Consider the following 26107-nt stretch of genomic DNA (forward strand, 5'->3'; position numbering starts at 1 on the left):
TAAGTAATTAATTACTTTTGAAAATAAGTAATCAGTAAAGTAATGGGATTACTTTTTGGGGGAAGTAATCAGTAATTAGTTACTGATTACTTTTTTCAAGTAACTTGACCAACACTGGTAGCAAGCGAGCTAAGCACAGGGATGCATGTACCGTTTGCACAGTGTGGTGAACGAGGGAAAAAAGGTGGTCAAAGTATTAGAGCAATCTATCTTTAAAACATCTAAATGGGGCAAATTATCATTTTCTTTCAATTTTAAAATAAAAAAGATGCTGTTATCATTTCAAATAATAATTTTATAGGATGATATCAAGCATTTTAAGTAGAGATAGGGTTCTTCACAAACTAGCTGGTGTTATCTGTTAATAAGCCAAGAAAATGCATTATCAAAATAACCCTATGACTTTCAAACTGTTAGAATTCACTTTTTACTTAACATGTTTTATTTCATAGTAGTGGAGAAGTCCAGTGATATCTGATCAGGTCACAGTCTTACAAATTGCTCTCCGATGCATCCATCGGAGTATGAGTGTGTGTGAATGCTACTTAGAAAGCACTTAGAACAATGTGCTTGTGTGAATGGGTGTGAATGCACAAGTTGTGTAAAGCGCTTTGAGTGCTCAGAAGAGTAGAAAAGCGACCAGTCCAGTCCATCTGCCCACCCATATCTACCATTAGGCTGTGGTTGTGATTCCCAGTCAGATCGTACAGTCCACTATGATGGTAGATTTGCTCCATCTGTGCCTTTGTATTTCTTCAGTATTCTCACTGTTTTTGATTTCACTACAGCACACAGACACACACCATGTTCACTCACCTGAAGGGTTAACCAGTTCAGCCTCATGGCTCTTCCAGGTCCCAGCCGGTATTGTGCCTAAAACACCTCAGCCTTACAATTATCTGCAGAACTCAGTACCAACTGAAAGTTCAATGGCCTGGTCATTCTTCACCTAGTCTGCACACCAGCATATTCCCTCTCCAGATGTAAGATGAGTCCATCTCCGTGAACAAACTAACACTGTGTTGCCTTTTCCGAGATTCTCAGTTCCTCTCAGCACTTTCTAAATAAACACTTGCATCTCACACACTGTTGCCTGAGTGTGCTTTCTGGGTTTAGAAAACGAGTAAACATGATATTGTCAGGGAACTCCTGAGTTTCTGAAAACATTGGTTCTATTCTAATGGCGCTCCACCAAATGCAAACTTCCACCCATGATTCAAATGGAATACCAAGTTGATGCATAAACATTAGGGATTTTTGAAACCTGGGCCAGGTGTAGAAAGTGTAAAGTGCAAACATAGTGAAACATGCTTATGTGCACTATGTTATTTAACAATATCTGTTAATTACTGGTCAATCTAATGGCTTTACAGGGAATGCTACTGTCGTAACTCAAAGAAAGGTGTCAGGAAGGCTCCTTGTCTGAACCATGTTACTTTTAGTGTGTGTGGCAGATGTAGGATAACACCTTTGTCAGTATGAAGCCTGTAAAACTCTCGATGACTCTGGCTCGGATCAAAGTAATCAGATTGTCAGATTATAAATGTGACCTTGAGCTTCAGCACAGTGTCCATGAGAACCCATTAGGTGATTAATGTGAGCAAGTTTGGTTAAATTCTTAAAGTGTAACACCCCTTTCAACACTTTCAAGCTCGGGACTATCTGATCTCCATGAGTTGCACTCCAGTGCTTCCAAAAGTAACATGAACAGTGGAATAATTATGGTCTTGTTTTTCTGCAATTTTCACACTTGGCAAAGACAGGTAGGTCAAGTGGGTTTTGTCCAGTGGCTGCCAAATAATGAGCTGAAAACATTAACAGAGGATTTACATCAAAGATTCCTGTGCGGCTCTCCAGCCACCTTCCTTTAACACAACCAACTGATCATAAAAACATAAAAGCAGATAAGGCAGAAAAAACATTACACAACAGTTACACAGTAATAAAGCATTGGCTGCTTTTTCACCCATCCTGTCCTTGAAAATGGTACTTCTCCATTTTCAGAAAAAATGTGCAGAAATGCATGTATGTGTATAGACAACCTCCCTCCTTCCCTCCCCCACATTTAGTCTGGTGCTGATTTTCATGATTTGGTAAACCCAAGCCACATTTTGTGGCTGAACGTGAGGATAACCCAGGATCTGTGGTTCCCACACAGTCAGGAAAGGGAGTAAATTCTAGATGTTGAAGTTAATTTACTGACTGCTGATTTGCTACTCTGTTTCAACCACACTGAGGAGTGAAGCTCAGGCAGTGTTTGTCTCCACCTAGTGACTGTTCCACGTCACATGTCACATCTGAAATTTTTGTAGTGAGCAAAATCAGAGCAAGCACAAGCACGAAAACTGCTTCTGGCTTAACTTTAATTCTGAAGAAAGCAACGCACATTTACAGTTACTGACACATTATTATAAAATGCATCAATATAATTCCCCTTAATATATAATTTTGTAAGTATTAAATGATCATGAGGTACTCATCACTTGAAGAAAAGCAAATAATTCTTGTGAAGTACATAAAAAATAAGTATGAAATGAAGTATGTAAACTACACCGTCTATCCATAGTGTTTCTTCACCACAATTGTCGTACCATAACACACGAACGCAACACTGAAAAAAAGTACATGCATAAACAGAAGTCAGCGTGCGAGTAAATACACATTTATAGTGTGACAAACCCCACCCCTTGTACACAGAGTCCCATGTGCTGCCTTAAAAAATGTGATTTAACCAACTAGAGCATTATTGAAAAGTGTGTTTCTTCCCTGAGCTGGAAGTTAATTCATTAAAAATACCAATTACCCAAAAAGCTTGCACATCTGGTGAAAACTGAGAGCCCGCTCATAGTTTCGTGCTTCCTGATATGATGGCATGATAGATCTGAGCTGTCAGTGGTACGTAGCTCTTGGCATTATCATCAAGGATGTAAAGAGGGTCCTGGATACGTCCTGGATCAAATCCCTCCTCCACTAATTTTACCTTCATCTGTTTGAAAGTCCCAGTTACTTCCACAGCGCTCTACACAGAAAGAAATCATCAATATTGGATCAATAATTACTCTGTTTCTTTTCAAAAATTAAAATATGCCTGGTGTTTCATCCTAAACTGAAACAGAAAATTAAATTACCTGCATCCTTATAAAGCGAGGACGTGCATATGAGGGCAGGCAGCTGACCACATGGTTGTATATTTTACGTCCGTCAAACTGGACTTCTTTCTTCAGAGTGACAGCTGCCATCCCTATCCGCCCCTCATGGCCTACATAGCAAAACAAAGGTGGTGATGATATTCTTATAGAAATCATGGTGAGCTGAAAAAATACAGAGAAAGTAACAATCACCTGGCACTTGGACTCCGTAAACGTTGGCTTCTTTGAGACAATCACAGATCGTCAAGATGTCAGACACCTCGGTCGTGGCAACATTCTCACCTTTCCACCTGTGGGCTCACACAAGTTGCAACTTCATGTCTATTGCAGGGCTCTTTATACCAGAGGCGAAACTAAAATGTGCAAGTTCATCCATGTAGAAAAAAAAGTCCTGACAAGTATTGTGAACAAACCTTCTCAACAAGTAAATGTCCTATAAAACAATTACTGTACCACTTGTAAATCTGCTGTCAACACAAAACTGCTGTATTACTGTTAACGGTCGGGTTGTGTAATTAAAATAAACACAAAAAAAGAAATCTAGTTTGAAAAGAGTGCTGTGTAAGAATCATGGGTTGTGTTTTCACAGCAAAAGGCTGATTATAAAAAACACATAACCAGGATAATAAATTGTTTCGTTTCAACTTTTTTTCCCTTTTTAAATAAACATCATTTGCAGCATTCATATTCATATATACTGTGGGGGGGAAATAATTCATCGATGCCATGCTGAATTTGTAAGTTTGCTCTATTACAAAAAAAACATCAGTCTCTAATCTTTAATGTTAGTTTGAGCTTCATGTAGAGAGACAAAATGTAAACAAAAAAGCAACAACAACAAAAAAAAAACAAAAAACACATTACATAATAGTTAGAAATTGATTTGAACATCATTGAGTGAACACACTGATTCTATCAATTCCACATACGCCTGATCTCAACTCGTTCTATGCGTGTGAGCACACTAACCCAGAGAATCTAATTCTTCCACCTTTAAACCTGTCCACCACCATGAGCAAAACCAAAGAACTGTTAAATGACATCTTGGACAAGGACATCATTCAGACCTGCACAGAGCTGGTATGGGCTACAAGACCATTAGCAAGACGCTTGGTGAGAAGGTGACAACTGCTGCTGCAATTATTCAGAAATGGAAGAAACATGAAATGATCATCTGTCGTCCTTGATTTGCAGCACCATGCAAGATTATGCCTTGTGGGATGAGGACGGTCCTGAGAAAGGTGGAGGATTAGTCCAAAACTGCACAGGAGGAGCTTCTTAATGATCTGAAGACATCTGGGAACACAGTCACACACTGCACCATAATAGACTGACATCCTACAGTGCCCGCTCAAGAAGGCACATGTACAGGACCATTTTAAGTTTTCCAGTAAACAATGACTAAATGACTAGGAGAAGGCCTGGGTGAATGTTCTGTGAGCCGATAAAACCAATATTGAACTCTTTGGCATGAACTTGACCAGTTATGTTTGACGGAAGAGAAACACTGAATCTGAGCCAAAGAACACCATCCCCACAGTCAAGCAGGGAAGGTGGATACATTATGCTTTAGGACAGTTTTGCTGCTAACTTCACCACACTGAAGGGCAAATGTACAGGGCCATGTGCCACAAAATCTAGATCTCATCATCCATGAAACATCTCACTGTAGGTTGGCAACTAGGGTTACTCCACCAAATACTAAAGCCCAATTTAGACTTTTGCAGGAAAAGTACATCGTAATTTATGACATAATCAGAAACCCTACAAGCTGAAGACTGCAGGTGCACGCCAGGTTACATGGAAGGTTATGGCATTATGACGTAGACTACGTGCTGAAGCATAACTCAGGCATAAGGCATGCTTTGCTTGGGGATGAAATACTTATTCACTTAATGACATGAAAATCAATTTTTACCTTCTTTTTTTTCCCTAAATAGTTGCCTGGTATTCTGGTTTCTCCATTAAAATGAAAATACCATGAAAAAAATTGAGACTCTTCTATTTCTCTTTTTTTTTCTTCTTTTAAACGAGCCAACTTAACAAATTTAGCAAAGAATCAAATAACTATTTCACTCACTGTGTCTAATAAAGCCCGTTAGAATTAAGCATTTTATGCTTTTAGCAGTGGAAAGTCAGCCACCTCTTCAGGTTTCATCCATTTGTTGAAGTCTCATTTGTAATTAAATAATAAGGCTAATGCTTCAGCATGAACCTGAAAATTAGTTCTGTAAACAAAAATAATTTTCCAAATGAAATCATGGTGGGTTCAGTACCTGAATGTGTCACCTACTCGATCCTGGAAGTAAATAAAGTTATCTTTGTCGATCCTCATCAGGTCTCCCGTGTTGAAATAAAGATCGCCCTTCTTGAGAACATTGTGAAGTCTCTTCCGCTCAGTTTGTTCTTCATTCTGCGCGTAGCCAGCAAATGGGGCCAAGTTTGTAATCTTTGACACCAGCAGTCCTGGTTCACCTTTAAAAAAGAAAAGTGAAGAAGATGCACGTAACTCGCAGAGAGTTTGTGTCTGCTGGGACAGAGTCCAGGCTCCATTGCGGATGAATTAATGGATGGATGTGCCATGCGAAAGAAGAACTGCAGTTATTCTTTACCTTTGCGCGACTCAATGCAGAGGCCGTTAGCATCTCGTACTGGCTCATCTCGCTCTGTGTCATACTTAACAAGGGTGTAAGGGAACAGCTTCTACAGGACGAACGTGATAATATGTGTTCAATACAATATTAAACCAACATAAAAAGTACTATCTACGCACATAATATCTCTTTTTGCAATAAAGAAAATACTTTCAATAGTTCATAAAATCAAGATAATTTATAACACGTGCTAATCTGTCAGGTTTGCTTGCATACTTTTCAAAGATTAATTATTTTAATAGACAATCTGTTAAATATTTAGTAAATCTGAAAACGTTCCATACATATAACATTAAAGAATGATTGCTGTTGGGGGTTTTTTTTTTACCTGATGAAAAAAGTGGACTCGTCCAATAGCTCCAATTTTCCCCACGTAGTTCAAAAATCCCACATTTCCTTCAGTGGAGGCGTAAAACTCTCGAATCTGAATGTTCCCAAAGCGGTTAAGAAACTCTTTCCATATCTCTGCCCTGATGCCGTTGCCAATGGCCAGTCTTACTTTGTGGTCCTTGTCATTGTCTTTCTGTAGTTTGAAATAAGAAATAAAGAATGTGAGTCTTTTTGCAAGCACAGTAGAAATACATAGTGTCCAATTCAAGAAAACATCCAAAATACAAGAAGCTATCCATGAGCTTAGTTAATTTGTTTTTAAAGTTGCCATTTCGGGTAATAATAATGGATTGGATTTCTATAGCACTTTTCAAGGCACCCAAAGCGCTTTACAATGCCACTATTCATTCACTCTCACATTCACACACTGGTGGAGGCAGCTACGGTTGTAGCCACAGCTGCCCTGGGGCAGACTGACAGAAGCGAGGCTGCCATATCGCGCCATCGGCCCCTCTGGCCAACACCAGTAGGCTGTAGGTGAAGTGTCTTGCCCAAGGACACAACGACCAGGACAGAGAGCCCCCTGAGCCACGGTCGCCCCCCACGGGTAAGATAACAACTAGCCGAGAAATGTGTGTATCCATGGGCACTCAGCAAATCGCCATCTTTGATGATCTTTCGCCCTTAATACAAAAAGATAAATACACCATGTATGTATCAACCACAGAGCAGCACTAGTACCAGCTCACTCTAAAACAAAAGAAACTAATCAAAAACATTTTGAAGGGCTTTTAGAACAGAAATGAAGACTGTACACTTTATGAGCACACTGATGTCTTGTATTAAAAAGACATCAGACATCTAATAAGCCCTTTAATTCCTAATCTCTGTAAGTATGTGAGAATCCGACTCACAACAAAAAAATTTCAGTTGGATTCAACAGTACTCGGCACTTTAAGTACTGTACATGTAATTTCTAAGAAATATCATTTGCTGAAATAAAATTGACCCTTAAATTAGATACAAGAAGATTCGGTATGCAAAGTTACTTGATATGGCCGTCTTAAGTAAAGGCCAGCATCTATTCCTAGAGGTGACCAGATAAAGACAAACCACCTCATCGGGCTCGTGCAGGGTCACGCAGTAAAATGAGACTGTGCCTCATGTGATGCAACTGGATACTCTGAATGGCATACACGACTGTTTACAGTAGATCTAAATAAATACAAATACATATTGAAAATATCAGAAACACATGCAGTTAGTGGTGATATTTTAAACAACAGCTTGATTCTTGTTCTGCAGTTCAGAACCCCGCAGATACTGGCGCAGAAACCTGGAACCCGATAGTTGAGATTTAACGATTTCTATTTTGGTAAGCCAGCTGTGCTGAGCTTTGGGAATGTACAGATTTGGAAAGTTATCTCTGACTGGATAGGCCTCAGCAGCAACTTGCTGCAACTAGTTCCCAGTATTCTGCCTCTGCAGCTGTCTTGAAGAGCAAGTTTTACAGTATCTGAGAGAGACGAGGCGTGGTGCCCGTAAGCATCCCAGCCAGCGACTCCTGCGAGTTTATTTGAGCTGCAGACGCTAGAATGATTGCAAATGTGACTTTCAGCAGCAGATATTGAAGTTATTGCATCAAATATAAATGTTAAAAGCAGGTACAGTCCAGATAAATGCTGTCCAAGATAATATTACTTTAAAGGCCTTATCTATTCACGTTTCAACACCCCTGAGTACGAAGAAGTCCACCTTAAATCCCTCATAAGGTTTCAGTTAAGAAGCAGAGTTCTGCCACTTTCAGCGATCACATTATCAAAACAGTGCTGCGGAGGCTTTTCTACAACACGGGAGAAACTGGAATACAGTACTATGCAAAAGTCTCGAGCTACCCCTCATTTTTGTATAGTTTGTTTGGACGTTGGCTGCTTTTTCTACTTATTTTCAGGCCAGTCCTCATACCTGACCATTTTCTCTTTTTTTCCTTTTGTTTGTTTTTCTTTTGGTTTTTTTGTTGACATAGGAATCATTCAAGCATAAAAGGACACCTAACACGAGGGATGAAGCAGTCTCATCTCTACACAGAGTAGACAAAACAACTTAACTAATAACTTCTAACTTTAGGTACTTTGTTACTCGCAGTCTGTCAAAAAAACAAACAAAAACAAAACACAGTTTGTTCCCATTTATTTAGTTGAACCAAAACGGGATTCCCAAAGAGCTATTAGCTAAAATCTTGGCATATCTGAGGATGGTGTGCAGTGTGTTCTTAAAAAAAAAATCTGAGGGAACTGGACAAATGAAGGTCAACAGAACTATCTGAAAATGATGCCCATGAGAAACAAGAAAGAAAATCCACCAAAAAACCTAACATGGGACCTACCTGTCAAAAGTTTGGACACGCCTTCTCATTTAATGTTTTTTCTTTATTTTTACTACTTTCTACATTGTAGCTACTTAATGAGGACATCAAATATATGAAGGAAGATATATGGAATTATATAGCAAAGAAATAATTGATACATAACTCTAAATATGTCTTGTATTTTAGATTCCCTCTGCTTTGATGACAGCAGTGCAAACCCTTTGGCCTCCTCTCAATGAGCTTCATGATGTAGTCACCTGAAATGGTTTTCACTTCACAGGTGATTTGTGGAATTTCTTGCCTTCTTAATGGACCATCAGTTGTGTTCTGCAGAAGTCAGGTTGGTACACAGCTGACAGCCCCATTTGACAACTGTTAGAATTCATATTATGGCAAGAACCAATCAGCAAAGTAAAGAGATACGACTGTCCATCAATACTTTGTAGAATTGAAGGTCAGTCAGTTTGGAAAATTGCTAAAACTCTGAATGTGCCCCCAAGTGCAGTCGCAAAAGCCATCAAGCACTATGATGAAACTGGCTCACATGAGGACCGCCCCAGGAAATGAAGACCAAGAGTCACCTCTGCTGCTGAAGATAAAATCATTCGAGTCACCAGACTCAGAAATTGCAAGTTAACAGCACCTCATCTCTACATCAACTGTTCAGAGGAGACTGTGCGAATCAGGCCTTTATGGTCAAATAGCTGCTAAGAAACCATTACTAAGGAAAAGAAACAAGCAGAAGAGATTTGTTTGGGCCAAGAAACACAAGTAATGGACATTAGACCAGTGGAAATCTGTGCTTTGGTCTGATGAGTCCAAATTTGAGATCTTTGGTTCCACCTGCCGTGTCTTTGTGCAACACAGAAAAGGTGAACGGATGGTGTCTACGTGTATGGTTTCCACCGTGGAGCATGGACGAGGAGGTGTGATGGTGTGGGGGTGCTTTGCTGGTGACACTGAAGTTGAAGGCACACTGAACCAGCATGGCTACCACAGCATCCTGCAGCAACATGCCATCTCATCTGGTTTGTGTTTAGTTGGACCATCGTTTCTTTTTCAACAGAACAATGACCCCAAACACACCTTCAGGCTCTGTAAGAGCTATTTGACCAAGAAGGAGAGTGATGGAGTGCTGCACCAGATGGTCTGGCCTCCAGTCACGAAGATGGTTTGGAATGAGACAACATGGACCGCAGAGTGAAATGCAAAAGGGCCAACAAGAGCATCTCTGGGAACTCCTTGACTTTTCATTTCAGGTGACTACCTCATGAAGCTCATCGAGAGAATGACAAAAGTGTGCAAAGCAGTAATCAAAGCAAAGGGTGGCTATTTTGAAGAATCTAAAATATAAAACATGTTCTGAGTTATTTCACTTTTCTTTTTGTTTACTACATAATTCCAGATGTTTTCATTGATCGTTTTGATGCCTTCAGTGACAATCTACAATGTAAATAGTCATGAAAATAAAGAAAAAACATTACATGAAAAGGTGTGTCCAAACTTTTGACTGGTAGTGTACATCTGACCTTTCAGTTGATCCATCTACTGTTTAATGAAGCCTGACCAGAAAGGTCTCAGAGTAAAGGTGCCTGTCAAGAAGCCATTCTTAAGGAAGGTCAAAAGGGGGGAAATTACAAAAGAATTAGACTGAAAATCAGTGGTGACAAGTCTTAATGGAGTGATGAATCCAAATTTTATATTTTTGGTTCAAATCTGTGTGGAGAGGTACACCTATTCATCCATCCATCCATCTTCATCCGCTTTATCCGAGGCCGGGTCGCGGTGGCAGCAGCCTAAGCAAAGAGGCCCAGACCTCCCGCTCCCCAGCCACCTCCTCCAGCTTATCCGGGGGAATACCAAGGCGTTCCCAGACCAGCCGAAAGATATAATCTCTCCAGCGTGTCCTGGGTCTGCCCCGGGGCCTCCTCCCGGTGGGACATGCCTGGAAAACCTCACCCAGGAGGCGCCCAGGGGGCATCCTTGTCAGATGCCCGAACCACCTCAGCTGGCTCCTTTCGATGTGGAGCAGCAGCTGCTCTACTCTGAGCCCCTCCCGGATGGCCGAACTTCTCACCCTATCTCTAAGGGAGAGGCCAGCCACCCTTCGGAGGAAGCTCATTTCTGCTGCTTGTATCCGCGATCTCGTTCTTTCGGTCACTACCCACAGCTCGTGGCCATAGGTGAGGGTCGACCGGTAAATCGAGAGCTTCGCTTTTACACTCAGCTCCCTCTTCACCACGACGGACCGGAGCAGCGTCCGCATTACTGCAGCTGCAGCCCCAATCCGTCTGTCGATCTCCAGCTCCCTTCTCCCATCACTCGCGAACAAGACCCCGAGATACTTGAACTCCTCCACTTGGGGCAGGAACTCATCCCCGACCCGGAGTGGGCACTCCACCCTTTTCCGGCTGAGAACCATAGCCTCGGATTTGGAGGTGCTGATCCTCATTCCCGCTGCTTCACACTCGGCTGCAAACCCTTCCAGTGCGAGCTGGAGGCCCTCACCCGATGAAGCCAACAGAATCACATCACCGCAAAAATCAGAAATACACCTATTCAGCGGCACCTAATCATTTTGGTGGCTTGAGACTTTTGCACAGGAAGAAAACAAAAACGATCACAAGGACTCTGTCTGTGTCCTAGTTACACAATACTGTAAGTCTTCAAAATGCTTTGACTGCAAATGCACGGTTACATTCTAACTGTTACAGGTGGGCGCCTATTAGAATCATTTTACCTTTGGTGCACAACAGAGGTAACGCATCACCTCTCCAATGTACTGGATAACAGTCACGTTGTGTTTCCTGCAGTCATCCCAGAACTGAGAGGCAGAAAACTTCCTCTTCAGAATTATAGTTGATCCTTCAAGACAGAAATTTACATTATTACACTTGAATAAATAAATGCATGCATATGCAAATTCATCTAGAAATGAGAGGCAATTAAGTCATTATGGAAATAGTGACTCCATCTAATCCAATAGGATTAAATTCAGTGCCGCATAACTGCGTGTGCTAAATAACAAAACAGTGACTGCCCGGGGCAGTGCTGAATCTTTACTAATAAGTGTGCAACGTGGCTGCTTAGTCAAACATATAAGAGCTTTGTGAACTTTAGCCTATTTAGGAAAAAAAGCTGTTTCATAGGATCTGTTCAGATTACAGGTTCACAGTGACAAAAGACTCTTTCACTTGGATTCTACCAGGGTAACAAGAAAGAGAGATGGCGCAGGGAGATCACTTCTATTTCAGTAGAAATTAGTTCACTTATACTTTTATATATATATTTTTTTTTTTGCTGTGTACTCTCAGCTCACGTGAGGAGCTTTCATGGATCTGCATGATCTTCAGGGAGCGCAGTCAGTGTCTACTTGTGGTTCAAGAGAAATCAACTGTTTGTGATGATGCATTTGTTTTAGCTAATCCATTTGGGATTTGGGTGGTTTATTTAGCTTTACAGCACAAGTAAGAGAATGTTCTTAATCACTTAATCCATGGATTAAAACTATAAAATCATCAGACATGGAGACAAAGATTCTACTGTGTGTCAGTACTTTATGGCAGCAATGTGAACCTGAATCTGACGAAAAACTGTCCATTACATTTATGCACTAAGTTTGTGTGAAGGCCTACTCTAATTATAGATGAATCCAATCATTTTTGTACAATAAAACCAGGTTTTGCTTCATTTTTCTTGATTTTAACATACAAAATGCCTTACCTGCAACCAGTTTTCTTGCAAACCAATGTGGATTGTTGGACTTGTTTGCATTAAAAACTACTGGCTTACATCTGGAGCCCAAATGCAGTCCACTTCATGGACTCACAGTCGTACAGGGTTGCAGCCCTTAGTGCAGATTCAATTTCTCTTGCTGTGCTCCAGTTTGAATTCGAATGCACAACAGCTTTTTTACTATATCTTTCTTCCCCTGACAGCATAGGAATTTCCTGAGGTCAATAATAGAAGTGACGTTGACCTCTGTACATAGCAGATGTCTCTGTTGTTTGACAAACTCTGAAATGTATGTAACTAAACAGCGCTTGTTATCTCAGTAGAGGATGAACCCAGCTCTCACAAAGTCTTATTTTTAACTTTAACTCACAGCTACTGCTCAGTCACCTCACCTGTCTCAATCGTGCCAATGAACCCAACAACAAATCCAGCTGTGTGATACAGAGGAAGGTTGAGATAGAAGACATCACTAGATACCACCCCGTTTGATGACAACACAGCCAGAGCTGTTAAGATGCGGTTCTGGTTGACCACAGCTGCCTTAGGAAGACCTACAGAAACACAACAAGCCGCAAAATTCTGAAACTGAACGACACTTTTAATGGGATCAACAGGACAAAGTCCTGCCACGTACCTGTGGTTCCAGAAGTGTAAATATAAACTGCAGGACTTTTGAATGTGATGTGTGACCTGAAGGATCGAGGAATGGGGTCATCCGATGCCTTCTCGACTTCATCAGAGAAGCTCTGGATTCCAAGCGTGTCACTGTTTTTGGACATCAGGAGGACAGTGACACCCTGCTCTATCAGTGAGGGCAGCACGTCTTCCACGGCCTCCTTTAGTTCTGGAAAGGCACATAAAGCACATTCATAAGGCAAAGCAGGACAAGCAAAGCAGTGTCGTGCAATAATGCAAACTTTGGTATCGATCTGATTCCAAGCAAACACAGGGCCAGTAATCCTGATACCAATACTGATATCAACTTTTAATTTAGCAAATTTTGAACAAATTTTAATGGTTCTAATTTTCACAATAATAAGTTAACACAACAAAACAGACCTTTCAGCTTTCCACATGTTTTGAAACTGGGGGGTTTTTTTTAGCCCTGGACTGTAAACATGCCTGTCTCTAAAGCATTTCAAGTCAGCTTCTGTTTAAAAGTGCTGTAGGTTACAAATAAAATAGCCAGGTTTTCCAGCACATTTGATGTATATTTTTCTTCATTTCACATAATTCAGGGCTGAAGTGGATAGAAACAAAGCATCAATCCTATTGCACTAGTATCGATCAGAGACCAATATCAGCGTTGGTATCAGTACTATTAATATATGAATTGATCTCACCTCTACTGCAAAGCCTTGTTGGAGGCAAGGAAAACCAAGCCAACTCCACAAGTTCAAAGTTACAGCTAGGTTTAATCAAAATCTGTACTAAATACCTAATTATGTGGATCAAAAGATAAAAGGTTGGTTTACACTATTTGAGCTTCTGAAAAAGCAGAAATAAAAAAAAACAACAACAACAAAAACAGCTTTGAAGCAAGCACATGGAGGCATACCTGCGGCTGCTATCAGCACTTTAGCCTTGCAGCAATTAAAGCAGTGCAGCAAAGACTTGGTGCGGATGTTATGATTGAGGAGAGCTACAGGGGAGCCCAGTTTAGCCAAAGCCAGCCAGGTAAACAAGAAGGTGGGTTCGTTCCCCATAAAAAGCGCGACGGTGTCGCCACCTTTATACCCAGCGTGAGACTGTAGCGCGTTTGCAATTTTGTTACTCCTCTTATCCGTGCAAGCGTATGTGTAGCTTTCATTTTCAAACACTATGAACGTGTTGTCAGGATGCGCCTCGGTCTGCTCCAAAAAACGGTCCAAAACAAAGAAGAGAGGTCTCCTTCTGCGCCTCGCTACAAACTTTACCAAAATACGCACTAGATCCCCGAAATACACAATGTCCATCCAGACATAGGGGGAAAAGGTTTTGAGTGCAAACGGTATGATGAGCAGACTTGCTAAAATGATTGAAATATAGATTTCCATCGTGACCTCTCTCTCTCTCTTTTTAAAGCTTGGACAGAAAAATGTGAAGCCCTGCTGCAAAATGGGGAGTGTTGCAGATGAGGGTTTTGCTGAGTGGGGCGGAGCGTTTGTTTCAAAGAATGCGAAGATTCATAAGAAAAACAAGTACTTGGAATCACGTCAGTGAGAGCGGCAGCAGCAGCTACTGTAAGAGACGCCAATGAAACGCGCGAAGTAGGACGTGCTCTCTAGATTGTAGCTGACAGACAACTGACAGCAACTTTTGGAGAATAACAAAGTCTTATGGGCGTTTTTAACGAGGCATGTGAGGGGTGAAGTGGGTACGTGCTACACAACATAACATCTTGTTTGAGCGGATGGTGTTCACTGGGTAGATGTCAAGTTTAAGGTTTGTATCCTGACTGAAGCTTCATCATTAGTCAAGGAGTCAAATAAAATTATACCACTTGTTTATATAGCCTTCAGTTTGGTGGTTAAACTCGAGTTATCAATGAAGGCTTAAGCGCCATCCATGGAGTCACATGATGAATGTACGCCCACCAGCAAATATCTAATCAGCCAATCACGTGGCTGCAATTCAGTGCATTTAGGCATATAGACAGCTGAAGTTCAAGCTCGGAATCAGCATAGTGAAGAAAAGTAATGTGTCATGATTGTTGGTGTCAAATAGGCTGATCTGAGTATTTCAGAAGTTGCCGATTTACTGAGATTTCCCCATGCAACTCTCTATAGGGTTTACACCAATAGTTCAAAAAGATGAACTACATAATGAGTTCTCTGGCCCAAAATACCTTACCCTTGTCAAAGGTCAGACAAAACTTGCCAGACTGCTTCATGCTGATCGGAAGGCAACAGGAAATCGAAAAAACTCTTATTACAACCAAAGTACGCAGAATAATACATCTGAAGGCACAACACATTGAATCTTGAAGCAGATGGCTTACAGCAGCAGAAGTCAGCAGAGACTGGAGTGATGTTCCCTGGTCCGATGAGTGCTGCTGCAGTCAATCTGTAGGATCAGAATTTAGATTAAATGAAATAAAAGCATGGATCTTGCCTGTATCAACAGTTCAGGCTGGTGGTGTTATGGTATGGGATATGTATCATGGATGTGTAGCTGACAAATCTGCAGCAACTATGTCACGCTATCATGTCAACATGGATGAGGATGTCTCAGGAATGTTTCCAGCACCTTCGTTTATGTCACGAAGAATTAAGTTAGTTCTGAAGGCAAAAAAGGGGGTTCAACCTTTTACTATCAAAATGGACCTACAAAGTGGCCAGTGAGTATATGAGTGACACAATCCTTGTTCTGCTCACAAAATATTGGGTCATTCCATCTCAAATCAACACAGGACTTCTCCTTCGCCATCTCTGATTCATGGCAATGTTTGAACATTTATATGTCATGAAAAACCAGCTTTTATGCTGGATTGAGCAAATATCATAGTTGCACCAAAACACAAAGTATCTGTTTCTCCCCGTATATGGTCTAAACCAAAAACTCAAAATTCTGAAGTTTCCAGGTGGTACTCCTAACTGAAAAAAATACTCTAATTTTTGTAAATATATGCATTAATTTCCCAACAATCCTCCATACTTCAGAAACAGTACCAGTATAAATTACTCCTGTATTTGGTTGAACTTCCAGTCCAGGTGACTACGTCCTTTTTTATTACAGCCTGTGACAGGAACACTCATTTACTGCTCATTGCTAAAAGAAAAAAACGTTTGGGGAACGACTAGTCTAGTCTTTTATAGTTGCTGTATTATTATAAAATTAGGTATATTTCTTATCTGAATCTTTATCTTATGTGACCTGATATTTGATACTTTGTTAATCTTTGCCTCTGGTCCTGTGGCCAACATGCTGCATGCTAATGATTGCATATTCATACAAAAATACTCACACACATGCACATAAAGTTTAAACACTCAGCTCTCTGTCGGTCTGTGTTGTAACTGTTGTGGATTTTTCTTTATTTAGTCTGAACATTTTTGCAAACTGTTGTAAAATTCCTGCAGGTGGCGCTCTTTTCTCTTTTGGCATTCAAATTTCATTCATTGTCATCAGTCTGCTGCTGCTGAAGCCTTTCACTTTCCAGCATCTTGTTTAAGATAGAAAAATATAAAAGAGAACTGGGTAGGGAATAACTCTACTTTCCCCCTAACTTCATAAACATCATAAACATTGAAATCACAACTGAATATTAAATAATGTTCACACTCTTATGCTGCTGGTTACTCTTATTTGGCTCTATTGTGCAGATTTGTGAACGTGTAAAAGATGAGTAAAGATTTTAAGGGAAATGTTTTCATGCCAAAAAAGATGTTAAAAAATATTTTTTAATAACTTATATGACATTTATTTATTTCATTGGCATCTTTAATGATAAAAAGTACCCTAAGCCCTAATAACTAATGGAATTTTTGCCTTTTGAAACTTGTTTTCCAAAGTTTTCATGGGCTCATCATCATCATCATCATCATCAATCATGGGAGATGAAAAAATGGCAACACATTAGAAACTGTTTACAGTTTGCCTAAACCTCAACCTCAACCCTCGACCTCAGAGGATTACAGTTTGTTTAAATAGGGTATTCAAAATATGTTCCCCAAGATGACTTTCTTGAAGAAGAACTTTGGTAAAACTCAATCCAGTCATTGTTTAGTTAGGCTGGCTACAGTCTGCGGTCGTCTTTTTATCATAATCATATCAATTTATCTGCACAGAGAAAATGTGGATTGATATTAAGGATTGCTACATTTTTAAGGAGTCTGGTAAAGAAACATTTCTGTATACTTTTGGCAACTAAACCAAAGTCCTGTTCTGAAGTTTGTCGAGGTGGGGTGTTTACTGGAGGAGTTCAAAGATACAGACAGTGTGTCTGCTTGTGCTGATGATCAAAAGGTACAGTGGAACAGTATCTACAATAGCAATCAATGATGGGATTATGTGTACATGAAGGTACCAAGGTCAGACAGACATCTGACAACCACAAAGGGGTAATGAGGTCAGGGAAAAAGAAAAAGAAATACGTGATTGGTATGTATTACGCTAGTGTGCGGGCTGGTCTGTCCAAAGGTACAAAAGCCTTCTAAAGATAACCAGCATGCTTTAAAAAGACCATACTGAGGTTCCTGAGTTTGTACGTGCTAGACTACCTCTCCTTTACCATAAGGCAGACTTCAGGGACTCGCTGTACTTTGTACACCAGCTGTGTATTTATCTGCTTCGTTCAGTGCTTTCCCTCACCTTTTTGATAATGAATGCATGAATGGAGCCTGACATGCCAATGCATTTCTAATACCTTGTCACAAAATTGTCTGTGACTTTTTTAGACTGGTAGATGATGCTGTCTCAAAGGGATAGAGGGGATTGGGGTGGGTATCTGAAGGCATCATCTTAGCATATCCTTTGGGCATCAGCCAGAGATTTTTTTTTTTTTTTTTTTTTAGAGAGCGAGGTAATATCCGGGGTCACTGAGGTCTCCAGGTTGTGAAACTCGTGTGAGCACAGTCCAGGGAAGCATGTGGTGACCCAGCCAACCTCTTTGATTATGCCATCTCCTGTTTTCACACTTTTAGGAGCTTTGTGAATGACTGATTGATACTGATCTCAACAGGCATCTTGCAATTTTATTGCTTTTATAGACAGGAGTGTACGTGCGTTTGCGTCACGATCCTGGGTCTTTTGACCCAGCGTTTTGAGTTTTAGTTTATGTTTAAGCCCTTCAGGTTTTCTAAGTTAATTTTTTATCACGCCTAGGTTGTTCTAGTTCTTTGTTATTAGATTCCCCTTGTGTCTTCCACCCCTGTTAAGTCTCCCTTGCCCTTCATGTGTTTCATGTCTGTGTCTTACGTTGTCAAGTTCAGGTTGTCATGTCTGCATCTTATGTTTCCTGTTTTATTTTGAAGAGGTCTTGTGTTCCTTTGTTCATCGTGTCTAATGTTACTCTTCCACTGGGACATCGTTATGTTCATGTGTGTCAGCTGTTTACCCCATGTCTTCCCACTTCTCTCATTAGCCTCCTGTGTGTATTTAGTCTGCGCCTTCTCATTCAGTCTTTGTCGGATCGTCTGTGTTGTTCTCATGCAAAGTCCTGCGTTCAGGTTTTCATATATATGCGCTCATTATCATTGCCATGTTTAGAGTTTTGTTTTTCTGTTTGCCAGGGTTTTTCATAGTTCGTGCTTCCTTTCTAGTTTACCCAGTTTAGGTTATTGCTTAGCTTGCATTGTTTTTGCCCTTTTATTTTGTACTGTTCTGTCTGCCTTAATAAACAGCTCATCATCAGTTAAGTTTGAGTTTTAGAATGTCTGCACCTGGGTCCACTATTCACACTCCACGCAGTTAGAGTCCGAACCGCAAAAGAAGCGCGTATTCTCGGAAAAGTTGCAGGGGGTAAGATGGCTTCAAACAAATAATGTGGTGCAGAATATGCCTTGAAAATCCCACTCCAGCGGACAAAAACAGTGCCTTTTATATGTACGCAAACGCGCGTTGCAACTTCTTATCTGGTGCGCGTCTTTTATTTGGACAGCGAATGCGCACCTGCGGACCACTTATGTGCACCCCTGTTTATAGAGCATGCGCGACAAACTTAATCCTCGCTAAGAGTAGGACTGCTCTCAAGAGCTGGCAACAACGTACTAGTTTCACTTTGTTTAATTTAAAACACTTTTCACTATTCGTGCCTTTATTTTGTAATTGGAACAATAAGCGGGGTTAAAAGATCTTTAAAAGGAGAATCATTTTTACACTAGTTTAATAGCTGAATAAAATCTTAAATCAGTGGTGGGCTGCTTGCTTTAATTGTTTTTTGAGGCATTGTGTGCCGAAGCAAAGAAGATGCACCCCACTGCACTGCAGTACCAAAAATCGTTTTCATTTCTTTTTTTAAAATCATAATAATGCTCACACATGAGAATCTATATTTTTACAGATAACAAGTTTGCATCATGCACAAACCCGCTACAAGCCTGTAGTCAAAATAGCGCTTTTCAGATGTTCGCGGAAACTTTTAACGGCGCTGGTCCACCTGATAAGAATGTGCTGGCGTAAGGGATTGTGTTTCAGAAACGCGTTTTTCCTCAAGTCACGTTGCCCCACAACACAAAAGCGACCAATGGCCTAAGAGGCACGTAGTCCCACAGCTATAAAGTTGGCTTTGAGCTGAGGCGTCTTCATTCATGAGCACACTGAGAAGTGGATCCTGCGCTGCCGTTTGATTCCACTGACACACTCACTATTACGTTGGACAATGCTGCGAGTAAGATGCCTGAGAGGAGGTAGCAGGGGGGCCGAGGCTGCCCATCTGATCGGAGCAATGGTTGGTATTACGGTGGTTTAATGTCTTCTGTGTCTCTCTCTCGCGCTCGCTCACGCTCTCTTTTCTCTTAAGCAGCGTTTTTGTTATAAAGCACAAGTCAGTCAAAGCGAATAAACTGTGAAAATATGATTAAATTTGGCATTTCTCTTCACATCTGCCGCTGCACTTCATTGCTTTGTTCATTTGTTATTTGTCTAATTAACACTAGAAGCGCCGAAGCAGTCATAATGACCCCGTTTGGAGGAGACTGTGTTGCAGAAATGAAGCTGAGGGAATTTTTTTTTTTTTTAATCCAGTGCATAAATCGTAATTGCACCGATTATTTCCAAGAAATCTTCCTCCAGTGACTGGCGTGATTTTCTTAACTGCTGACAAAGCTTTTTTTCTGGTTGCCTGAGTGACAGTGAACAGCTGTTTGGCACAGATGCGCTCTCAAACTCAGTGACACTGAAGCTGTTCCCGAGCCAGCGGAGGCCACACTGTAGAGGCTATCGGTGGAGATAAGGCTTCTTAATAAAACGTGTACTTTGGCACCAAACCAATCAACCTCACGGAAGCTTTTTCGCTTTGAAACCCAAGGAGCCTGAATGTGTTATCGGTTAACACACAGATCAGCCGCTTTCTACGCGAGCTGGGGGCATTGAAATTGAAATAAAAATAAAAATAAACACACCACTAAATAGGAACTTCATGTAGACCGATCTGTTACTGCACATAGTGTAAATATGTACTGAACTGATCCAAAAGGGGAAAACAAGATCTATTAAATCCAAAGATTTTATGCAAAAGTACATGAAATTTTTGTTCAGCAAAATGTATATACAAAAAACAAAATCTTAATGTGTTTTCACTTCCATCAGCTTGGCCGGGCGTTGAACGGATGGGTGCAGAAGACCCTGCAAAGCACTTCAAGTGCAGCAGCTGCACAGCCACAGCATGTAGTTGAAGAGGAACATGTTACTGAGCCGGTTCCTCAGGAATGCCCAGTCTGCAGCTACAATGAATGGGACCCTCTGGAGGAGGTGATTGTGGGGCGAGCTGAAAATGCCCACGTGCCTCCCTTCACTGTGGAAGTGAAAGTAAGCAATGCTGTCAGAAGATGCTTTGACTCAAAGCATCCTTGTCATTTCTCTTAGCTGTCAGATTGACTCCATGTTGTTATGCTACAAACCTCTCATCAGGCTAACACATATGAGAAGTACTGGCCCTTCTACCAGAAGTATGGGGGCTGGTCTTTTCCTGCGGACCACTTGAAAAAAGCAGTTGCTGAGATCGAAGAAATGTGCAATATTCTGCGTCACGAGGGCGTCGTTGTGAAGAGGCCAGAACCCGTCGACTGGTCTGTGGAATACAAAACACCAGACTTCACCTCATCAGGTAAAAAGACAGAAATATGTGTGTGACAAATATGTGTGACATAAAGGTGTTAATGCATCACACAGCAGTTTATAAATGAGTCTTTGTAAAGTAATTCTCTGCTGTTGACCCTCTTGTAGGAATGTATGCGGCCATGCCCAGAGACATCCTTTTAGTGGTGGGAAACGAGATCATCGAGGCTCCTATGGCGTGGAGGGCTCGTTTCTTTGAGTACCGAGCCTACAGACCTTTAATCAAGGAGTACTTCAGAAAAGGTGCAAAGTGGACCACTGCTCCTAAACCAACCATGGCCGACGATCTGTATGATCAGGTGAGGCCTTAGTTTGGGAGCTATAACACAGCCAGGTGGTCATTTCTCAAGGCAAGGACTTAAGTCAAAGTTGCATTAACACCTAAACAGCTTGTCTATGTTCTTTATAGCAAACCAAACCTCTTTGCATCAACTTTTTTATTGCTTTGTACATGATAGTGTGACAGCAGGCTATTCCTATATCTCAAAACGGGTGTAAATCCTTTTTGTGTGTGCCTTTCAGGATTATCCCATCCGCACAGTGGAAGACAGGCACAAATTAGCTGCTCAGGGGAAGTTTGTGACCACGGAGCACGAGCCCTGCTTCGATGCTGCTGACTTTATTCGAGCTGGGACGGACCTCTTTGTTCAGAGGAGCCAGGTATGAAGGATATTTTGCTTATTTTATGACATCCTATGGGTGATATCTTGTGCTGAAATGGTAGTAAAATGCACAGTAAACCCCCCCACACGCATATATAGATCTCTCTTTTATCCATTGCACTTACAGAAAAAAAGAATGTTTCTCTGAATATGAATGTGAAGCTTGGATAAGCTCCTGAAACTTCTCCTTTCACACTGCTTTTTATTCAGGTTACAAACTACATGGGAATTGAGTGGATGCGCCGTCATCTGGCACCAACCTACAAGGTCCACATAATCTCCTTCAAAGACCCTAACCCCATGCACATTGATGCCACGTTTAACATCATCGGGCCAGGACTCGTGCTGTCAAACCCTGATCGCCCATGTCGCCAGGTACTGAAGTGCTGTGCTGCCCTCTTCTGGGTACACTTGTACACACCACCACCACAGAGTGGCCCAAACTTACCAGTGCTCTTTGTCTTTTCCCTCAGGTAGACATGTTCAAGAAGGCTGGCTGGACAGTTGTAAAACCACCAATACCTTTGATTCCCGATGGTGGGTACTCAAAGTAAAAATTATTTTCTTTCACTCACAAAAAAAAGCTGATATTTAGATTTATTTATTTTTTACTGAAAAAAACCCCACTCTCTTGCTGAGCAGACCACCCACTGTGGATGTCCTCCAAATGGCTGTCCATGAATGTCCTGATGCTGGATGAGAAGCGTGTCATGGTTGACGCCAATGAAACCAGCATTCAGAAAATGTTTGAGAACCTCGGTGAGCCTCTATAAGCACCCCCACCTTCACCACCTTATTTATTTTTAGTAAACTCAATTTCAGCAAAAAAATAAGAAAAAATGCTCCATAACTGTGTGTGTGTGTTTAAATGCAGGTATCAAGACCATAAAGGTGAACATTCGCCATGCCAACTCCTTGGGTGGTGGCTTCCACTGCTGGACAACTGATGTCCGCCGCCGTGGTACCCTGCAGTCCTACTTTCACTAGCCTTGCCAGAAACAGGCAGTTTTATTGAGCTTTGAATATAAAGCCTCAGTCCGGAATCACTGCAATAATCCATTTTTTATTATCAGTCAGTTTTAACCCATCAGTCAACAAAGGCTGAAACTTTCCTAAACAAAAAGGCGATCTTTAAACCTATCTTTTTCTAAATGTGTATTCAGGTGTCGCCTGCTGAAACTCAAAGTTTTAATTCTTTAAACTGGCAAAAACAAATGATGGATAATAATAACGAAGACAGGTGGCACCGAAGCCTTTACCGGATTGTGTCTTTATATAGTAAACGAATATTTATGGATTGTTTTGATTTGACATTGCTGCACATCACAGTGCCTTTGCAGACAGCTTTGTTTGGAGACAATTAGAATATACTGGATAATCTCAATAGCAAAAAATGAACATCACTTGAATCAGTGATCTCAATAATAACTGCATTTCTGGCCTGGCTGTTGTGAAGTTGAAGTTTTTATGGCTTTTACATCAAACGCCAAAGCTTTGAGGACAAGGTACAATTTGGTATGTGAATGTCATCAGACTAGGGCACAGGAGGAGGGAAGCCTCCTCATGAAACCTCAAAACCACAATCCTACCTTTTTCAAAAAGAAGAAACCAAAACATTTTTTTATTTAAATAAATGTACACAACTTTTACGTAGGTCATTAAACAATATTAACTTCAGTTTATTGAAAGAGGAGAAAAATGTTCTGTTTATATTTTCCGTATTCTTTATTGGATTTTCCCAACAATTCCCAAATGCATGAAAGTATGTGATCCATATCAGATTTTGTATACCTTTTTCCTCTGCTGTTTTCTCCTATTGCAAATCTGGGCCAGCTATATGCTAGTAGTCATTCTCACTAAAACTGCTTGGCTGCTTTTTGTGTCTTCAGGATGGAAGATGTTTTCTTGTGAAGATTTCTGTTTTTTTTATTCCTTTGCCGCTGACAGGGTGGGATGTAAGGCATTAGCCTGTCTTGATATTTATTGTGAAACAATAAATTAAAGGGACATTGTGGCTCAGCAGAGGAATGCTAGTGATGTTTTGTAATGTGCAATGTTAATAAATTAAAGCAAGTTGTGTGACATGGCTGTGATTCTGTATTTGTGTTTCCATCCATCCATCCATCCATCATGAGGGTACAGTCTGTCACAGGGCTAACACAGAGAGCTGGACAACCATTCACTCTCACATAAGATAAAAAAAAGATATTTTATTAGTCCCACACGTGGGAAATTTGTTTTGTCACAGCAGGAAGTGGACAGTGCAAAAGTTATATAGCAAAAATTAGAATACAATAAGAATAAAATACTGTAAACAACTGTACAGAATAGAATAGAATAAAAATAAAATAAAATACTATATACAGTAGAAAAAAATAGAATAAAATATACAATAGGATAAAAATAGAATACAAATTCTATTTACACCTGAGTAAAAATACAACTTCACACCTGCAGTTTAGATAATAACAAATTAAGATAACTTGAGCATATTTTTTGGACTGTGGGAGAAAAATCCCACGCAGGCACAGGGAGAGCATGCAAACTCCATTTTAATTATACATTATATTTTATTTGATATACCGGTACCTCCGATTATAAACTGGAGAGTATTGCATATCTTAATCAACCGTCCACTGCACCAGTGTCAAGAGCCCATGCTGTAAAAGCTGACTGGTATTTTGGTAATACAAGTTAAAGATGCCTCACTGCAAATAAAAGTTCTGCAAAAAATCTTTTTACATAAGTGAATTTATAGGACTATTCTCAGCATGGAGTACTCCTTGTACCGTACTATGGGTCCCTTTTACATGTTCACCACGGATTAATGTGTTAGCGGCTTTAATGCCATCAGGGTCCTGAACGATGTTACAAAACACACAAGCAGTTTAAAAAGTGCTCGTGTGTTTTGAGTTGAAACTTTAACCGGTTAGATTCTCAAACATAGTTGGAGCATAAAGTGACTTAAAACTGAAAACTCCAAAAACAAACTTTTAACTGTACTGTAGTTACATGCAGTACTGGAGCACATGCGTACTTTGTTACTGCTGATATCACACATTAGCTTGAGCAAAGAGGGCCACTAAGGGTAACACAAACCCGTGAACCTGGGACCCCTTCATCTGTTTGATAAATGGCACCGCAGTTTCCAGTGCATGTGGCACCACATTTACTGTAACACCTTTAAGTCTGTAAACATTAACCAGGCTGATTTGTCAGTGAGTGGAACATTGCATCATATATTATTATGTAAACCTGACTACTGCCAATAGAAACTACTGATAATATGATAATATCTGCTTTAGTCATTTATTCATTTAGCTTAATTTAAAAGGCAGAATCTTGGAATATAACCATGAGCATGTTAGATTAACATTGTAGTTTGTGGACATTGGCACTGTCTTCTGTTAACTGCAGTTTTGTCTTCTAATATTGCATAAACTTTGTAATTAACTCATTCCTTTCTTTTATTCTTTTTTCGCTCGGGTTCAAATAAAAAGCCGGTGTTTTAAAATGTGTTCACCTCTCCGCGCTCTTCTTATGGGACTGAACAATGCTGTTACTGTGTAAGAAGTTTTAGATCTTAGCTAAATGGATACCACTGTATGCAAAGGAGAACAAGTCATGAATTAAATATGTAATGGCCAATTTCAGCAAATGAAATTGTTTTCCTCAGCATGCAAGATATTTAAGGCATTACTTTTACACTGAGAAGATGACATAGTGACAAAGAACATCAGGTGCTTGGCTCTAACAGCCTGCGGCAGCAGGATCACATTTCCAGGTCGTCAACTGCTGTTCGTGATTAAAACACCCTCACTTTCAATCTAAGTACATTTATTACTCTCGAACTTTAAGACTGTTCAGTCTTTGTTTCAGCACGGCATGTGCAGCCTTTACCATGTCTGCGCTCTTCCCACCTCGTGCAAGATGGCAGGACCACCTCAATCTGAAGTCATTTGATGCTGACCCTGATCTTCAAGTAATCTCCTTTGATGTTTGGCAGTTGATGTAATTGTGCTGTTAGGAGGCTAAATCCACAATTTCCTCAATCTAGTTAACATTTTTAGGAACCGCTGCGTTTGACAACAAAGACAAGACAAAAAACAGTTTGTTTACCATCCACAGACATATCCTGACCATGTCCAGCTTTCTGACTTTACTAATTTGTCAATCATGTTGGATTCGTAACTGATTCACCTTTGTCTCAATGTGGTTTGGATCAAACTATCAGGCTGGACCTGGTGCCTGTGGTGAGACACATATATTTTATAACAGGAGAGGTTTACTTCGAGCCAAGTCACTTCTCTATGCAGCTGCTCAACTGTGTGTCTTTTTTTCTGATCCTATGTAGACCCGTGCAGATGGGCTGCTTGTTTGTACAGCTGCCTAATTGAGCAACAGTGCAGCTGCCACTGCAACTGTCTCCAAACAGGAGAATTGATTGGGATC

The 26107-nt window shown here is 40.6% G+C and overlaps 2 protein-coding genes across 2 annotated transcripts; one reads left to right on the forward strand and one right to left on the reverse strand.

The window, feature by feature from the left end:
• Window positions 1-2352: 2352 nt before the first annotated feature.
• Window positions 2353-14505, reverse strand: LOC102209912 (very long-chain acyl-CoA synthetase-like). The gene is made up of 10 exons (XM_005753028.1): window positions 13795-14505; window positions 12871-13080; window positions 12629-12787; window positions 11242-11366; window positions 6132-6326; window positions 5762-5852; window positions 5426-5624; window positions 3342-3439; window positions 3129-3259; window positions 2353-3019 (listed from the first exon to the last, which is right to left on the reverse strand). The coding sequence occupies exons 1-10, from the start codon at window positions 14270-14272 to the stop codon at window positions 2843-2845; spliced, it is 1863 nt and encodes a 620-aa protein (XP_005753085.1). The 5' UTR covers window positions 14273-14505; the 3' UTR covers window positions 2353-2842.
• A 4906-nt stretch (window positions 14506-19411) lies between these two features.
• gatm (glycine amidinotransferase (L-arginine:glycine amidinotransferase)) lies at window positions 19412-23737 on the forward strand. The gene is made up of 9 exons (XM_005753029.2): window positions 19412-19605; window positions 20466-20684; window positions 20787-20982; window positions 21102-21292; window positions 21516-21653; window positions 21866-22030; window positions 22129-22192; window positions 22298-22414; window positions 22530-23737. The coding sequence occupies exons 1-9, from the start codon at window positions 19537-19539 to the stop codon at window positions 22640-22642; spliced, it is 1272 nt and encodes a 423-aa protein (XP_005753086.1). The 5' UTR covers window positions 19412-19536; the 3' UTR covers window positions 22643-23737.
• The last annotated feature ends 2370 nt before the right edge of the window (window positions 23738-26107 follow it).

The sequence above is a fragment of the Pundamilia nyererei genome, unplaced genomic scaffold (genome assembly GCF_000239375.1).
Source record: "Pundamilia nyererei isolate P.nyererei 1_Seehausen unplaced genomic scaffold, PunNye1.0 scaffold00395, whole genome shotgun sequence".
Lineage (NCBI taxonomy): Eukaryota > Metazoa > Chordata > Actinopteri > Cichliformes > Cichlidae > Pundamilia > Pundamilia nyererei.

Excerpts from the sequence above, each read along its gene's own strand:
- LOC102209912 (XM_005753028.1), bottom strand. The coding sequence starts at position 14,272 with ATGGAAATCTATATTTCAATCATTTTAGCAAGTCTGCTCATCATACCG. Across the intron at positions 3,260-3,341 it reads TTACGGAGTCCAAGTGCCAG|GCCATGAGGGGCGGATAGGG; the intron begins GTGATTGTTACT and ends TTTGCTATGTAG. Across the intron at positions 3,020-3,128 it reads CTCGCTTTATAAGGATGCAG|AGCGCTGTGGAAGTAACTGG; the intron begins GTAATTTAATTT and ends CTTTCTGTGTAG.
- gatm (XM_005753029.2), top strand. The coding sequence starts at position 19,537 with ATGCTGCGAGTAAGATGCCTGAGAGGAGGTAGCAGGGGGGCCGAGGCT. Across the intron at positions 21,293-21,515 it reads CCGACGATCTGTATGATCAG|GATTATCCCATCCGCACAGT; the intron begins GTGAGGCCTTAG and ends TGTGCCTTTCAG. Across the intron at positions 22,193-22,297 it reads AATACCTTTGATTCCCGATG|ACCACCCACTGTGGATGTCC; the intron begins GTGGGTACTCAA and ends CTTGCTGAGCAG.